We start from the raw sequence: 16,770 nt of genomic DNA, 5'->3' as shown, positions 1-16,770 counted from the left end.
TAATTTTGTCATTTTTAAAACCTCACAATAATTTTGAGTTGTTTTCAAGGACAGAGCTGGAATCTCCCTACAGTTTGGGATATGGCCTTGGTGATACACGGTATACATTATATTTCCAAAAGTATTGGGTCACCTGACCTTTCCTGCTATATGTGGTTGTTTTCTGATCTCATCCCTACTGAACACCTTTGGGATGAATGTGAACGCTGACTCCACCCTACCTCACCTACATCAGTGCCTGCCTTTCGCAACACTCTTGTGGCTGATGGAAACAAATATCCATCAGCACACTACAAAATTATATACACACACACACACACACACACACACACACACACACACACACACACACACATATATATATATATATATATATATATATATATATATATATATATATATATATATATATATATATATATATATATATAACTTGACATCCAATTACCAGCATGACACTAAACAGGTAGTAGTAACGGCGACTTTTTACTTAAGTACATGTCAGAGCCCATACTTCTTTACTTTAACTTGAGTAAAAGAGTGTGGTCACTACTTCTACTTTTACTGGAGTCTTTTAAAAACTGAGTATCTGTACTTCTACTTGAGTAAAGGATGTGTGTACTTTTGCCACCTCTCCTGGCAGGAGGTGAAGCGGCTGGTGCTATGGTGCAGTCAGAACAGTCTAGAGATAAACATCCTCAAAACTGTGGAGATGATATTAGACTTTAGGAAAGACCCCTCAACACTACTCCCCCTCATAATGTCCAACAGCTTGGTGTCATCTGTGGAGGCCTTCAAGTTTCTGAGCACTACCATTTCCCAAGACCTGAAATGGGAGTGCAACATAAGCTCCATCACCAAAAATGCCCAGCAGACTTTCTACTCCAATTAAGGAAATACAGTCTGCCACAGAAGCTGTTGACACTGGTCTACACTGCAGCCATTGAATCTGTCCTGTGCACATCCATCACCATCTGGTTTGGTGCAGCAACAAAACAGGAAAGAAACAGACTAAAACGCACGGTTAAAACAGCAGAAAAAATAATTGGTGCCCCCCTGCCCACTCCCCAGGACTTGTACGACACAAGAACCAGAAACCAGTCAGGAAAAATCACCACTGACCCTTTGCACCCTGGACACAACCTCTTTCAGCTCCTCTACTGCCAGACACAGGAACAGTTTCCCCAGGCAATCACCCTGATTAACAACTCACCATAATTATATAATGAACTACATAGGCAAGACTACATCAGGTTCCATTCCCGCCAACGAAGGACAAGAAACTAGGCACAGACTCAACCTAATCTGTACAGTTGATAACTGGAAAAAAGGCCAGGTGATTTTTCAGACTATGTCTGTGGCCATAAGAGCCTCAGATTCTTGTTTGTGGTTGAAGGTAGTGGAACGATGTATGGTTTTCTTTTGCTGTTTTAGTGCTTCCATTTAAAGGTTTGATGTTTTGTGCATGCCAAGATCTTTTTTCACACCATTCCTTATAAAGTTGATGTATGTTGAGAGAATATTGTGTACCAAAATCCCAAGAGAATAGCAGTTTCAAAAATTTTTAAATCAGCCCATTATTACACTGCACTGGCAAAGGCACTGTGTCTCAATTTGCCTGCTAGCTGTCCTGAACAGTATTTGAAATTAGAATTAGTGTGTCCCAAATTCTAGTATATTGAAATGAGCAGCTCAGATTTACCAGGATGGTCTACTCTTTCTGGTATGTTTTAAAAGTTAGGAATAATGAAAGCTGGAATGCACTGAGGATTTGTTTACAGTGACAGTGTGAGTGACTAGGCATCAATGTTATCTTCTGTTAAATTATGTTTTACCATGTACCAGTACTTACATTACACACTCACAAAAAGAGAACATACTTTTAGCGCATGGTGTAATTGGTGAAATGGAATGCGGCATTGTCTCTCTAGAAGCACATAAAAATGAGGTTTTTAAGGAAAAGAAGGCTTTCTGCTTTCGATACTTAATTACCCCATTGATTTTGGGATCATCAGATGACTGTGATGTTACAACAACCAGCTATGCTTCTTTTTTGAGAGGTCCATCAGGATTCCATCACACGTCTCTCGGAAATATTTCCACTTTCCTATACATGTCTTTTTTTATATTTGCAGCATGTTGGCCCCATTTCAGTGTAACATTTGTGTTGCCAGTTTAATGCATATATATTCGGTTTAGAAAGCAATCTCCCTTTCCCATTAGCTGCTCACTTAAAAGTAAATGACAAATAAAAAAAAAGATTAACATATCAGTAAGAAGATGAGGAATAATATTTTCTGCACATTTTAATTCTTCATCAGGGTAAAGCTTTATTTCAAAATTAAGGAAGGCCACTCAAGCGAATTCAACAAGAAATGTAGTCAAAAGTTTCTAAATTAAAAACATTGCTAGTGACAAAAGTCTGTTATAACAAAACCCCAGCCTCTGTGCATCTCACATTTCCAAAAATATTCTTCAAATCAAAAGTCTGCATATGTGGTATAACGTGCAGAGCGTCTTGTGACACAAAAATAGAAAATAAAAGAAATTAATGTGAAAGCTGGAACAGGAAACAGATTGAATTGGTAAAACTTTATTACCAGAAAATCAGAGTATGTGAAGTACGATATTTTGGATTGGGTACCAAGAGTAAGGTCACTTGGAGTTCTCATGGCCCAAAAACTTTGGCTTCTTTCACTCTGCCCCACTGCACAGCTCAAAGCAAACAGAAAGTAAGGGGGTCTTATTCAGGCACTGTATGGTGGCAACATCTACTTCTGTGTCTCTGACAGAGAGCTTGTGAGGGATAGGACCCTCTTGCTTTAGCAGCACTGCTAAATTGCCTTGATTTGGCCAGAATTCTCTTATCATCATGTGATGATCTTTCTTCACTCTTCCCCTTTCTCTTGTATATTTTTGGCATCCCTATCTGGCTTCTTCTCGCCAGCCTCTGATCCTCTGTGGCGGCTCCTTGCTCCTGGCTGGTATAGCTGGATGGCAGGGCGATCCTAGGGCAAAGTGAAAAGGACTTATTATGAAGGAAGACAGCACATTTATGAAGCAAGTTATCTCACTGTAACCATGATGTTGGAGAGGAAGGTGTTAAATTGGCACTTCAATAAATGTCCTTTCACAAGCATGTCTATCATCCCTATGTTCAAAGATCAGCTGTGTTTTGCTTTGGTTTCTCTGAAGGTTTTAAAATTCCTGTTTTCCTCGGGTCAATTTTGACCTCTTCTGGAAACTTGCGTCATAACTTGGGCTTTCTTCAACATATTTGCCTGAAATTTACCAGGATTGTTCATGAACTTTGCAAGTAAAATTAATTTTATTACCACATTAATTACCACGAGAGAAATATTTGCCATGTTCTTGAGATTAAAAGAGACAAGGTAGCTGTTATAAGGTGCTTTCAAGTGAGTATTTTAAAATAAATATTTATTTATTTACATGTATTATTTTTGCAACAAACCAGTGACAAATTAGTCTTTTAAGCTCATCATATGTACTGTTTCATGTATCTGTAGTCATGCATGCGATATATTCTTCAAAAGACAATTTACCTTGTTCCTTAAACGATCCTTTTTCAGATTTTCATCCTTTTTAGCATCTTTAGAAAATTTGTCAGATTGAGTGGATTCGCCCGTATTCTCATTCTTTCTCTTTTCCCATACATACTCCTTTTCCTTTTTGTTCTCGTCCTCTCGGTCTCTTTTTCTGTAGACATTTTCTCCATCGTGGTGCTCCCTTCTCTTCCGCCGCTCCTCATCCTGCCTCTTGATTCTTTCTCTCTCTTTCTGCCGTCGCTCTCGATCCCGATCTCTTTCTCTGTCGACTTCACGATCCCGATGCTCCCTGCGTCCATCTTCCTCATATCTGCAGTGAGTTCAGATAAAGCACTAATAAAGTTACTACTTTGATATGAATCTGAACTAAATTTCAAACTAGAACAAAACAGACACCGTGAAATGTTTGGCAGAACAAAGCTGGCTTTTTTCTGAACTCAACAACAAAATGTCAAAAATGCTCTGAATACAAACTTTCTTGGCTTGTCCTCTCTGTGTTCGCCATTTTGACGTTTCTTTTCATTTACTCCTCCTGGAGCTCGGTCATCCTTCAGTTTCTCCCGCTCTGGCTTCTTGGGTTTCTCTTTGGGCTTTTCGTTGTCAGTATTCTCTTGCTTCTCTAGTTTCTTCAGGAGCTGAAGCAAAAACAAATGTTAACAGAATAGAAAAATCTTTACAGGCACCACATCATAAAAATCATGGACTTTTGATCACTTTTTTCCAGCACCTGTTTTTTATTTTCAGCACCTGTTTAACATATTGAACACCTGAAATGTCTCAACAATCCAATAAAACATGCCATAAATACGATCAACTAATAGAAATAAAAAACAATGTAATATAATAAAACAAACTGCCCTAAATGTTCTTTTTGAATAATATGCTCAGGTTTAAAATGCAAATATGTTAGAAACTTCTTTTGTTCCTACAATAAATAAATAAAAATTCTAGATATCTTTTCATATATAAAAACACACATTCAGCAGATTTTCAATCTCTACCCGGTTAATTTTATTGTAATTAATAAATTAAAATAAAAATAAAAAGTTCCCTACTGAAAGCGGCATAATATTTCCATCAGGCAATAACTTTTTTTTCTTTTGCAGCTTAAACCAGAAATGTGACCTTTGCTTGCGCTCTCTCTATTATTCATATTCAAATTCATCCATAAATGTAATTACATGCTACTTTTTTCATGATAGAATATTAGCTAATTTATTGAAAACTAGAGGGTCTGCCATGTACATAATAAACCTTTCAGTGTCAATCATTTTCAGTGGTTATTAATGTAAACATCTAATGTAGCATCTAAAATAAATGTAAACAAACGGGCCAAAAAAACAACAACAAAAAAAAACAAAAAAAACCAAATTCAGATAGGACCTGTGCATCAAGACCTGACTGTGAGGTCATTGTGAATGGAGGTGACTGTGAGGTGACACTTTTTATATCAGTCAAACAGCCACTTCGGAATTACAGCAGTTTGTGCAGGAAATATCATAATTATCATTATATAATCACAAAACAATTTTATTTTTCCGGTGTGAAAACTGCTTACAAATAACAACTGCTTCCTTGTTTAATTCTTTTTTTTTTTTTGGTTAAACAAAACTAGTCAATATTCCAGACCGTAAATTTCTAAATGCTAAATTCAAGCACTTTAGGCACCTTGTCTAAGAGAGCATTTGGAATATTTATTTATTTAATTTACATACTGAGCGCTGACAAGCAAACACTGCAACTGTGCCAACATCTCTACATGTAACACACTCGGCATCACAACTAAAATCACAAAGAACACAGTCAATAATACTCTTGTGGACTCCAAGCTCTAGCTCCAAGCCAAATTCATTTTGCTCGACTTGTTTTTTGAATGTTTTGGGGTCAACAAGAATGTACAATTACTTACGAGTTAATTGGTTCAAACTGCATTGCTGCATGAGATTACAGTATTCAGATCCCCATAAATGTCTTATTAACCACAGAATGTTAATAATTTATAAATAAAATAATGTATGAGCAAAAGTAGTATGAAAGAAAAACAAATTTGTCTCGATGGCAAACAGACATTCTGGGTAACTAGTTTCATTTTTATTTATTTGTATTAGTAAATTATACACAGCTTCTTAATTAGTAAATGTACCTTGATTTTTGGCTGCTCCTCCTTAGCTTGGTCCTTGTCCTTATCAGGCGCCTTTTCTGCTTTCTTTAATTTCTCAGCTTCTTTGCGCTTCCTTCTGTCCTCTTCTCTCCACTTCCGCCGCTCTTCATCCCGCACGCGTTTGCGCTCCAGCTCCCTCCTCCTCCTCTCCTCTTTTTTTTCCTCTCTTAATCTCTGTAAAGTGTGAATTAGTATTTCTAATCCAAAGAGTTTTTGCCCTTTTACATTCAGACAAATGAAAGAAACAAAAAATATAGACAATGTTTACCTGCTTATTCTTAAGGAAGTCCAAGAGAGGAGTTGTTTTCTTGGCTAAGTAAAGGAAAGAAAATTAAAATAATAACAACGATTCTTCAGGTAGCTTTTGTTGAGTTCAATGAGTAACTTACCAACTAGCTCCTTCGTCTTAGCCTCTATTTCTTCTAATAATGTCTCAGTTGTTGATGTAAACTTCTCCTCATCACCATTGTAGATCTCCAAAAACCTTTTATAATCAGTATCTATAAAAAGCCCAGTCATATAATCACATCATCAGTAACAGAAATCTGCGACTTTTGTTTCTCTGGTCTGATTTCTTACCTTCTTCAATTGTTCCACTTTTGGAATCTCTTTTCTTATTCCTCTTTTTAGCAATCTTCTGGAATGGTGCAAACTCAACAATCGCAGGATATTCTTGTCCTTCACATCAATGACATTATGATTATTATACATTATATCATAGAGGGCAAATAAGGCATAGAAAACTTAGAATGGCACTTAAAACAGCATATGATTAAAAAAGAGGGAGGTAATACCAATGACAAATATTAGAAGAAACTTATTTACAAACCTCGATTATCAATGAACACATAACCATCAAAACGGTCTCTGAAAAGTACAATGTCCTCCTGGTTCTTGAAATTTAGATATGCTCTTGCAAAGAGATGAGGGTAGAGACTGTATAAACAAAAACAGCGTTTGATATTTTTTTAGTAGCATTTTTCCATTCACCATCACACTACTGAACACTATACGCTACACCGTTAGAACACTAAAAATACTGTATATAACTTCTGTACAATTATACATAGAATATACATATTTTATATATATATATATATATATATATATATATATATATATATATATATATATATATAAACACACATACATACACATATATATATATATATATACATACATACACACACACACACACACAAGTATATTTAGTGGACTTGTTTATTCAGCTTCCACATTTTTTAATGCCATAACCTTCTACTGCAAGAAGCTTCTAACTTCTTGTTTCTTTACAACAGTGTCTGCACAATTTTTCAATGCCATAGCCTTAGAATCATTTACTTGTACTTTTTAACAATGTCCACATATTTCTGCACTGCTATAGATTTTATATTTTACTGTACATATTTACCCGTATATAACATGCTGTACATATACTACATATTTATCTGCACTTGTCTATTGGCACATTTGCTAGTCTTTGCACTTCTGGTAGATACCAAACTGCATTTCGTTGCTGTGTATCTGTACTATGCAATGACAATAAAGTTCAGCTACAGACCTGGTGTCACTGGAGAAGAACTCGAGATAATCCACCTCGGGCAGAGGCTGTAGCTGCTCCTCCAGCTCTTCTTTAGTTAGACTTGGTGGGAGGCGGCGGATCACAATCTGATTCGAACAGAAATCAAAAATCATCATCATCATCATCATCATCATCCAACAACGCGATCATGACAAACATGAGCTCCAAATCTCCCGCGTTATTAACATGCTGCCACACATCCTTAAGGTCGTAGAGCTTAACGTTAAATAGTTTTATGCTAACCGTCCCTCCAGATTAGCGACAGTCGAAAACACTACAAATGCTGCCCTCAGCAGTGACTAACACCAAACTCACATTATCTGCCTTTTCTTTAACCAGCTAATGAAGTAAAGAAAATTGCGATAGTGCTCAGAACAGTGTAACTATTTTGTTGTACAGATTTATATGACAGATGAAGCTAAGAAGCTACTGCTTAGCAACAAACAGACTAGCTACCTTTGTCATGGCCTCCTTCTTCTCCTTATTTGGCCTCTCCGTTCTTTCGTTTTCTTCACATTTGATCTCCACTTTCCTCTCTTTGGGTCGCGTATTTTCTTTGTCTTCTTTCATGTTTCAGAATCGAACAACAGGATGTACTAACAAAGCTGTGAAGAGGTGTTGAGTTGAAGCTTTTACTTCGCTCAACTTTCTGTAGCAGTTTCACGACACACAGACAAACGCTTCTGATTGGCTGTCTGGTCTCTGACCCAGGGATATTAGGGATTGTCGATGTAGTTCTGGATTGTACAGGATAAAACAACTAGCTAATTAGACAAATCGCAGCACGCTTTCTTGTTGATAAAAACTGCGTAGAGCAGCAAAATTCACTCTACAAGGCCCTTATAGCAGCTGCATGAAATTCACACTGGTGTGAACTGTCTTCTGTTTCTTGTTTTTTTCGTTTTGTTGTTGTTGTTTTTTTTTTTTTTAGCATTGTACCTAACGGAGGTATACAAAGCAAAGTGGTGCTTCTGTTCGATTGGTATTACAAATTATTTTTCAAATATTATTTTAATATTTACCCTGGTTTAATGTCATTATTTATATTTACTTTCGTCTTTAAATGTATGTCATATGTAGATATCATAAACTCAGCACAAGAGGGGGCTAAAAAATTATGCAAACCGGAAGTGGTGGATTATCTAGCGGAAGTCGGTGTTTGACCCTCAACGCAGCAGCCATTTTGGTCAAAATATTAAACTGCAGCTCAGACACACTTTACCTTCATCATGTGGTATGAAATATTGCCTGGATTTGCTATAATGACTGTTTGTTTGATCGTTCCTGGAGTTGCAACTTCTCAAATACAGAAATTTACTAACGGTAGAAAGGTGAGTGTTAAAGCTGATTAGAGTGAGTTTTGTTTACATCTTAAGTGACTTAAGTTCTGGGATTTTAACTCAGTGTTCTGATCTAGTTCAGACATTAAACCCCTTAATATTTGTTTGTTTGTTTTTGTTAAATTTGGCTTGAAAATGAATGTATACTTTAATAAGTATATTCAACATCACAGTGCAGTTAGTTTCATTGGAGGAAATCTTAGAGCCATGGCAGCCTTTTATTTTACATGGAAAATAGTAAATCCAGCTACTTTTATGTGCTATATAGTGTATATATAATTGTACTATTGTGTGCTGAATGGTGATGCCTTTTCTTTGTGCTCCTCACTTGAAATTACAAACAAGATGATCTGAAAGGAGACTCATGAGAGGGGATGAGTCTCCTCTCGTGAGATAAGAAACTGCATCCTCTCTCATTCATCTGCATTTAAGTCTGTTCAACTTGTTAACTCGTTTCCACATTCATACGAAAGCTTGTTTAAATTCATAAACAAGAATTCTTTCTGTTTATAAGTACTGCATATACCATGTACAGGGTTGTATATAAATTAAACAAATGTTTTTACATGTTTTCCTCAGTCTCTCTATTGATTAATATGTGAACCCAGAAACCTCACTGAGCCATTCAGATATGACGTTATGTTTATGCCTTTAAGCATAAAGATTAGCAAATAGAAATTCATTTCTGTCTTAAAAATTAGTATATTTTTTATTAGTACAATTAGTTAAGTTTTTCAGAAAGGTCTTGCAAGATTATCTGTATTACAAGGTTAAAAAAAAGCTATATTCTTGCCCTTCTGATACTTAACCTAATTTTGTATTTAGGAGAAAAGAATCGCAAGAGTTCCTTACCAGTGGTACCTGATGGAAAGAGACAAGAGGGTGTCAGGGACTGGACTGTATTACCAGTCAAAGGTTAATTTCTATTATTAAATTAAGTCATTTTATTGTTTATATTTTGTTGTTGTTATCATTTTTGTTTTTATATTAGTGTGCAACATTTTTCTTCTCTAAAGCGATTTCTGAAATGTTTTTTGTTTTCACAGGGACTTGAAAACATTAAATGAAGATCATACCATACCCCTGTCCCTGTCCAAAAGTTTTGCAGCGTGCATTTTGACCAGCCATCTATTAAAATAATGTATATATGATATCTGTTTTGTGTCCATGGATTTATATTTTATGAGAAAATACACATGATTTATCTATCAGCAGTGGATATACATCACATAATCAAACACAACAAATTTATACAACCAGTCAGTGATGGAAAAGTAAACTTTGGTGCCATTTACTGAGCTATACCATACAGCCAAGCATGTGTGGTGTGGACACACAAATATCACACGTGTATTCTTCAAACCTCTCCAAGCCACAATGTTTGTCACACAATTGTCTAGAACATCTTTGAGTGCTGTAGTCTTAAAATTTCCCTTCATTTAAGGAGTCAAGCCCAAAACAGTTACAGCATGACAGTGCCCCTGTGCACAAAGTATCTATAGCTCTATGAAGACAAGGTTTGCCAAGGGTAACATGAAAGAACAAGTGTCCCGCACTGAGCCTTAACCTCAATTGTAACACTTGACTGCACCACAGGCCTCCTCAACCAACATCAGTGCCTGACTTAATGCTCCTGTAACTGATTGGGCAAATTCCCATAGTCACGCTCCAAAATCGGACAGCAGTGGAACAGCAGAGGGGGATTAATTCAGGAATGGAGAATTCAAAAAGCACATATGGGTGTCCACAAAGCTTTGGCCTTATAGAGGTGCTGGTCATATATTTAGAATATCATCAAAAAGTTGATTTATTTCACTAATTCCATTCAAAAAAAACTTATATATTATATTCATTCATTACACACAGCACATTCACTGATATATTTCAAATGTTTATTTCTTTTAATTTTGAAGATTATAACTGACAACTAAGTAAAATCCCAAAATCAGTATCTCAGAAAGTTAGAATATTGTGAAAAGGTTCAATATTGAAGACACCTGGTGCCACACTCTAATCAGCTAATTGACTCAAAACACCTGCAAAAGCTTTTAATTAGTTCTGTAGGCTACACAATCATGGGGAAGACTGCGGACTTGACAGTTGTCCAACAGACGACCATTGACACCTTGCACAAGGAGGGCAAGACACAAAAGGTCATTGCAAAAGAGTCTGGTTGTTCACAGAGCTCTGTGTCCAAGCACATTAATAGAGAGGTGAAGGGAAGGAAAAGATGTGGTAGAAAAAAGTGTATCAGCAATAGGGATAACTGCACCCTGGAGAGGATTGTGAAACAAATCCTATTCAAAGATGTGCAGGAGATTCACAAAGAGTGGACTGCAGCTGGAGTCAGTGCTTCAAGAACCACCAAAATACGCACAGACGTATGCAAGACCTGGATTTCAGCTGTCGCATTCCTTGTGTCAAGCCACTCTTGAACAACAGACAGCGTCAGAAGCATCTCATCTGGGCTAAAGACAAAAAGGACTGGACTGCTGCTGAGTGGTCCAAAGTTATTTTCTCTGATGAAAGTAAATGTTGCATTTCCTTTGGAAATCAGGGTTCCAGAGTCTGGAGGAAGAGAGGAGAGGCACACAATCCATGTTGCTTGAGGTCCAGTGTAAAGTTTCCAGTCAGTGTTGGTTTAGGGTGCCAGGTCATCTGCTGGTGTTCGTCCACTGTGTTTTCTGAGGTCCAAGGTCAACGCAGCCGTATTCCAGGATGTTTTAGAACACTTCATGCTTCCTGCTGCTGACCAACTTTTATGGAGATGCAGATTTAATTTTTCCAACAGGACTTGGCGCCTGCACACAGTGCCAAAGCTACCAGTACCTGGTTTAAAGATGATGGGATCTCTGTTCTTAATTGGCCAGCAAACTTGCCTGACCTTAACCCCATAGAAAATTTATGGGGTATTGTGAAGAGGAAGATGTGATGTGCCAGACCCAAAAATACAGAAGAGCTGAAGGCCACTATCAGAGCAACCTGGGCTCTCATAACACCTGAGCAGTGCCACAGACTGATCGACTCCATGCCACGCCACGTTGCTGCAGTAATTCAGGCAAAAGGATCCCTTGAGCTGCCTTTACTGCTTCTATAAGAATTACTGCACTGACATTGAAACAGGAAAGTTATTTGCCTATTTCATAACTCGTCAGAAGTGACTGGGTTTGATCCCCAAATTAATGAATATGAATAATGGCAATGGGGCTCTAATAAGCCATTTTTTATTATAATATAATTAATATAAATATTATAATTAAAATATTAATAATATTTAAATAAATATTATTTAAATTCTATTCTGGATTATGTTCAAATGAAATCTGTCAGTGAAGTGTCTTTTTACTGTTAAAGATGGCCCTGGCTTTAAAAGACCTATACAACAGATCTGTATGTCATGTCTGTTTGACTGAAGAAAAGTGAAAGGTTAACATCGCTGTCAAAATCCACCACAGGGCATTCATTGAGGTGAGCAGTAGCTCGAGGTCAGGAGGTTGGGCTATGGATCGCAAGGTCATGTGTTCCACCACAGCCAAGCTAGCAACCCTGGGCCCTTTAGCAAGGCCCTTAACCCTCAACTGCTCAGTTTAATAAATAAGTGGATAAAAAAGGTATCTTTAAATGTATATTTATTTGGGTGCAAAATGGAACAATTTCAGCAGTTTTTAAAATTTTATTTTTCTTCTTTGCCTTTTGTTTTACGGTAGACCATTTCTTTAAAGCTGGAAAGGATTTTGCTCTCCCTCTTCCTTCTTTCCTCTTGGTTGAAGGAGGCGAGGGCTCTCTTCTCATCCGCACTATAAATTTGATTTTCTTTTCTTAATCTGACAGCCTCCATACGCCGATGTCTGTGGGATTATCAAGCAAAAAGAGTCATTAGACAAAACACACCATAAACAGTGCACCTTAATTATGCACATTAATCCCAGAAATAAAACTAATATGCAGGCAGTTCCGATTTGGGACACTTTCATACATGGTTATGAAATCTACTGTGTATCTGATACATCGTAATGCAACTTCTGTTAAGTTAATTCAAATCAAGATTTGTCATAATTTTGCATTAACAGGAAAAAGGGATGACGGTGAAGGAGGATTAAGTGCTGGGATGGTGAAGTAACAGAGCTCATCAACATTTATGGCAGTGGTGTCCAATCTTATAGGGAAAGGGCCGGTGCAGGTTTTTATTCCAATCAAGCAGAAGCCACACCTGATTCCACCTTTTAAATCAGTTGTTCTTGGCTTTTAGTAGACTCTGGTGTGGCTTCTGCTTGGTTGAAATGAAAACCTGCACCATACCGGCCCTTTGTGGATAAGATTGGACACAGCTGATTTATGGTGATGATGCTGTAAAACAAAATTGGACGGTACATATTGCGACCTTGTGTTTGATGCAGCGACAAAGCAAAGTAAAACATTTAAAATCATTAAAAAATTTTTTTAAAAAAAAAACAAAGGACATGGAAAAAAAAGTGGTATTAACCTCAATTAAGGTGCCATTTTTTTACAGCAAGCTTGCAATTTTGCAGGCTCAAAATCGTTCTTTGGAGCCTGTCAGTAAGTTTAGGAGTGCCGTGTGTTCAGACTATTGACCGCTACAGCACACTGAAAAATTGTCGACAGCCTGTGGTGGAAATTTTTAACGAGTTGTTTTTTAAGGCTCTGACCTTCTATGCTTGTGACTGGTAGTAGTTTGTGACTAGAAATTGTTATTATCAGTGAGTATTTTTGTAGAATGACAAGGGCAGGGGAAACTGAAGACGAGTTGGTGAGACTTAGGCTCATAAACAGCTTCTAGCAGACCTTGGTAAGGATAAGATTAGCCTGATCAGGAGGTGAGCAGGTGTTGTGCATCTAAGCCAATGATTGATGATGTTTTCTTGCCTGTAAAATCTTGATGTACTCAATGATCTGGGCCCTGCCTCACTCGTGCTACACGGGGAGGGTTGGGTCATGTGGTGCAAGCAGCAGCACACAATGAATTGTGAAACCTCTTTACTCTTGCTCATGCCTACCAATGTGATACATTATTTTTTCAAAAACTATCACACCAAGCAGATTTGGGCCACTTTTGCTTGCTGTGTGAATGAAGCCAATTAACCAATGTGTATTGTAAATATTTAAAAAAAAAAAAAAAAAAAAAAACATACCTGCTTCCGCTCATCACGTAGCCTGATTGCTCAAAGTCAGCAATCTCGTCACTGGTAAGGCCAATTTCACCACGTCTGGGAATACGCTTGCCTGCTTTGACATACTCTGCCATGGCAGCACCTTCACCCGGTAACAAAGCATGTCCAAAACTATAAAATCAAGGAGAGGAAGGAAAAACAGTTTAACTCCATACAGTCTTTATATTCAACGTGTACTGTGCAACAATAACTTAATGAGTAAGAAAATACAAATGTAGATACGCACTCCAGTGGTTTATCATCCTGAGCCATGTGAGTTAGAGGAGCTTCAGGTCCAACCACTTGATCATCAAGACGAGTTTTCTCCACCCACAGTTCTTGGAGCTCATCATCTTCCTCTTCGGACTGATCGCTGCTGGAACTGCTGGACTCTTTGCGGCTCTTTTTAGCCTTCTTCTTCTTTTTCTTCCTGTGGAAATAAATATATGTCAGCAGATGTTATTACTTCTTGTTGATGCTATTACTTTCTTGTTCAAAAAGCCACAGCTCTGCATGGTGTAGCATTTTCTTCCACACACCTGATCAATCTTATTTATCAAATCATTAAAAAAAAATAACCAATTATTAATCAATATAAGTTGAATTTGATATCTTAGAAGAAGGAAATTATATAATACATTTTAATATTCATACATTAAAAAATTCTTACTGACTTTTTGTTTTTCTTCTTCTTTTTCTTCTTCTTGACCTCTTCTGTAAACAACAACCATATTTATATATATATAATGATTAGTCTGAGTAAAACAGAGGCTCAGTCAAATATAACTCCTAGTTTAACAAGGAATACACTACATCAGGGTCATTCAACTCCTCAGTGCCATCAACATCACCAGATGATTAATAACAATTACTCCACATGAGTTGGTAATGGCATGCTGTGGTGGAAACTCTTGCAGGAATAGAGAGACCTTCCAATTATTTATGTATGATTGTGTAACCATTAGCCACACTGTACATATAGCATTACAATACAACATACTGGGAGGAGGAAAGCAGTTCAAATGAACCATTGAAAACAATAAAATGGACCAACCTTCTGAATCACTTTCTGATCCACTGTCCTCTGAGTGCTTGTGAGCTTTCTTTTTTTTTGATTTCCGTTTCTTTTTCTTTTTTTTCTTCTCCTCTGTTTATAAGAAATCGATTAGTCAACCACAGTACACTTTAAATCAATTTACTTCACCGGGGATCCAACGTGGCATAAATGTAAGTCACTAAATCACCTTCTGAACTTGTCTCTGAGCTGTTGTGTTTCACATCATCTTCAACTGGGGTGTGTTCATCTGAGCTGGGGGAAGGAAAACAACAGTGACTTGAGCACACAGCGGTTTCATGATACATATTTAGTAAGTAGTTGTAGCCACATAAAGTGCATCTGTGCAACCTGGTACAAACAGTGCAGGACAAGACAAAAATATCTCACACACAGTCTGCTGTTAGAAAGCAGATGGCACATTTCTGCATCCAAACTTTCACTCATACTTACTCTGGGTCTCGGACTCTTGGTGAATAGCCCCAGACCTCTGGGCATCCCAGCTCGCCGATTCTTTCACGCTCTTGCAAGCGTCTGAATAAAGAAAAGGAAAATGAATCACATGTTAAACATGACTTCTCCCAACCTTAAAGTCATCATTAACTCAGTTTCCTCAACAGTGCGAGTCTGACTATGAGTGAGATTATAAACTAATGTGAGATGTTACCTAGCGATGAAAGCTTCTTGTCTCTGCCTTTGGATGTCGTCTCTCTTGTCGTAGTAATCAGATCGTGATCCCCGGTCCCGTTCATCAGCCCACGCCGACTTCTCACGTTCTCTCGACCTGGACCGACTGCGCGAGCTGCCGAACCAGAAGCGGCTCCGACTCCTCTCTTTGCTCTCGAGCCATTTCGACTTCCGCACTTCTGTCCCGTTGTGTCGGTGTTGATCGGTCGCAGGGCTCGTGACACGCTCCCGTGAGCGACTTCGCGCACTTCCGCTACTCGAGCGGCTCCGGTGGCGCTTTCTCGGGCTGTCGGCCTCCGTATATTTAGCACTTAGCTCGTGCATCGTTTAGCGTCTTCCTGTGTTTTTACAACAACAGCTATCCTTATTTTAATTACTGCGCGCGCTGAAACTGTCAACACCTCAGTGTTACTTTAAAATCCACAAAACCGCCCAAAATCCCCAACCGCCCAAAACACTCTGTAAAACAAAAACACGTATCAGTGAATCTAAAATAAACGCGTTTCGGTGAAATAATATCTGGTGTAACTATTATTTACGTCGCCATGTCGTGGGTTGAGGTGAGTTTGTAACGCCGCCCCCTAAAGCTGGATTTCCGGCGGAAACACGTCATACTTCACGTCCTGTTTATTATTATTATTATTATTATTATTTTTATTATTATTATCATTATGGGTCAAGACCCGAAGGGGCGTAGACATCTATTGTTATTGTCGGTTTTCTTCTTATTATTATTCTTCCTCTTCTGCCATTGAAGTCAATGGCAGCCCATAGAACCGTACGTGGGAAAGTTATGTAATTTGGCACACATGTAGAGGCCAGTCTTATAAGTTATTATAGCAACTTTGGTGTGTCTAGCTCAAACCCTCTAGTTCCACCAACATTCCAAAACACATGTTGGTTGTCACATGTATTGGGTGCTAATATCAGAATCAGAATCAGAATCTCTCTCTCTCTCTCTCTCTCTCTCTCTCTCTCTCTCACACACACACACACACACACACACACACACACACACACACACACACACACACACACACACACACACACACACACACACACACACGTAGACATTTCGCAACGTTTCGTGACAGCGCCACCTAGTGGCCACGATATTTTCACGTTAAGTCCAGTATTTTACGAATGCAATGCCATATCGCTACGAAACTTGGTATGGTTCATCAGCGACATATTCTGAGCGCATCTGATCGG

General features: G+C 38.0%; 3 protein-coding genes across 3 annotated transcripts; 1 reads left to right on the top strand and 2 right to left on the bottom strand.

Moving 5' to 3' along the window:
• Positions 1–2,304: 2,304 nt before the first annotated feature.
• On the bottom strand, positions 2,305–8,282 carry upf3b (UPF3B regulator of nonsense mediated mRNA decay). The gene is made up of 10 exons (XM_027135986.2): positions 7,766–8,282; positions 7,289–7,395; positions 6,557–6,663; positions 6,307–6,405; positions 6,117–6,227; positions 5,996–6,039; positions 5,710–5,901; positions 4,041–4,201; positions 3,564–3,876; positions 2,305–3,008 (listed from the first exon to the last, which is right to left on the bottom strand). The coding sequence occupies exons 1-10, from the start codon at positions 7,877–7,879 to the stop codon at positions 2,889–2,891; spliced, it is 1,368 nt and encodes a 455-aa protein (XP_026991787.1). The 5' UTR covers positions 7,880–8,282; the 3' UTR covers positions 2,305–2,888.
• A 131-nt stretch (positions 8,283–8,413) lies between these two features.
• Positions 8,414–9,800, top strand: ndufa1 (NADH:ubiquinone oxidoreductase subunit A1). Its single transcript, XM_027135987.2, has 3 exons — positions 8,414–8,640; positions 9,475–9,564; positions 9,696–9,800. The coding sequence occupies exons 1-3, from the start codon at positions 8,539–8,541 to the stop codon at positions 9,714–9,716; spliced, it is 213 nt and encodes a 70-aa protein (XP_026991788.1). The 5' UTR covers positions 8,414–8,538; the 3' UTR covers positions 9,717–9,800.
• Positions 9,801–12,261: 2,461 nt separating this feature from the next.
• Positions 12,262–16,154, bottom strand: LOC113636188 (NFKB activating protein). Its single transcript, XM_027136177.2, has 8 exons — positions 15,539–16,154; positions 15,325–15,405; positions 15,062–15,126; positions 14,872–14,964; positions 14,492–14,531; positions 14,065–14,247; positions 13,800–13,949; positions 12,262–12,497 (listed from the first exon to the last, which is right to left on the bottom strand). The coding sequence occupies exons 1-8, from the start codon at positions 15,880–15,882 to the stop codon at positions 12,323–12,325; spliced, it is 1,131 nt and encodes a 376-aa protein (XP_026991978.1). The 5' UTR covers positions 15,883–16,154; the 3' UTR covers positions 12,262–12,322.
• Positions 16,155–16,770: the final 616 nt, after the last annotated feature.

This window comes from Tachysurus fulvidraco, chromosome 17, assembly GCF_022655615.1.
Source record: "Tachysurus fulvidraco isolate hzauxx_2018 chromosome 17, HZAU_PFXX_2.0, whole genome shotgun sequence".
NCBI classification, from domain to species: domain Eukaryota; kingdom Metazoa; phylum Chordata; class Actinopteri; order Siluriformes; family Bagridae; genus Tachysurus; species Tachysurus fulvidraco.
The sequence above is the reverse complement of the archived record's forward strand: the minus strand, read 5'-3'. Positions and strand labels throughout refer to the sequence as shown.

What these genes read in the sequence shown, in the direction of transcription:
- ndufa1 (XM_027135987.2), top strand. Translation starts at nt 8,539, where the DNA reads ATGTGGTATGAAATATTGCCTGGATTTGCTATAATGACTGTTTGTTTG. An exon ending in AATTTACTAACGGTAGAAAG is followed by an intron (nt 8,641 to 9,474) that starts GTGAGTGTTAAA and finishes TTTTGTATTTAG; the next exon opens with GAGAAAAGAATCGCAAGAGT. An exon ending in GACTGTATTACCAGTCAAAG is followed by an intron (nt 9,565 to 9,695) that starts GTTAATTTCTAT and finishes TTGTTTTCACAG; the next exon opens with GGACTTGAAAACATTAAATG.
- upf3b (XM_027135986.2), bottom strand. Translation starts at nt 7,879, where the DNA reads ATGAAAGAAGACAAAGAAAATACGCGACCCAAAGAGAGGAAAGTGGAG. An exon ending in TTCTTCTCCAGTGACACCAG is followed by an intron (nt 6,664 to 7,288) that starts GTCTGTAGCTGA and finishes TTGTTTATACAG; the next exon opens with TCTCTACCCTCATCTCTTTG. An exon ending in ACTTCCTTAAGAATAAGCAG is followed by an intron (nt 5,902 to 5,995) that starts GTAAACATTGTC and finishes CACACTTTACAG; the next exon opens with AGATTAAGAGAGGAAAAAAA.
- LOC113636188 (XM_027136177.2), bottom strand. Translation starts at nt 15,882, where the DNA reads ATGCACGAGCTAAGTGCTAAATATACGGAGGCCGACAGCCCGAGAAAG. An exon ending in ATCAGAAAGTGATTCAGAAG is followed by an intron (nt 14,532 to 14,871) that starts GTTGGTCCATTT and finishes TGTTGTTTACAG; the next exon opens with AAGAGGTCAAGAAGAAGAAA. An exon ending in CAGGATGATAAACCACTGGA is followed by an intron (nt 13,950 to 14,064) that starts GTGCGTATCTAC and finishes TTGATTTTATAG; the next exon opens with TTTTGGACATGCTTTGTTAC.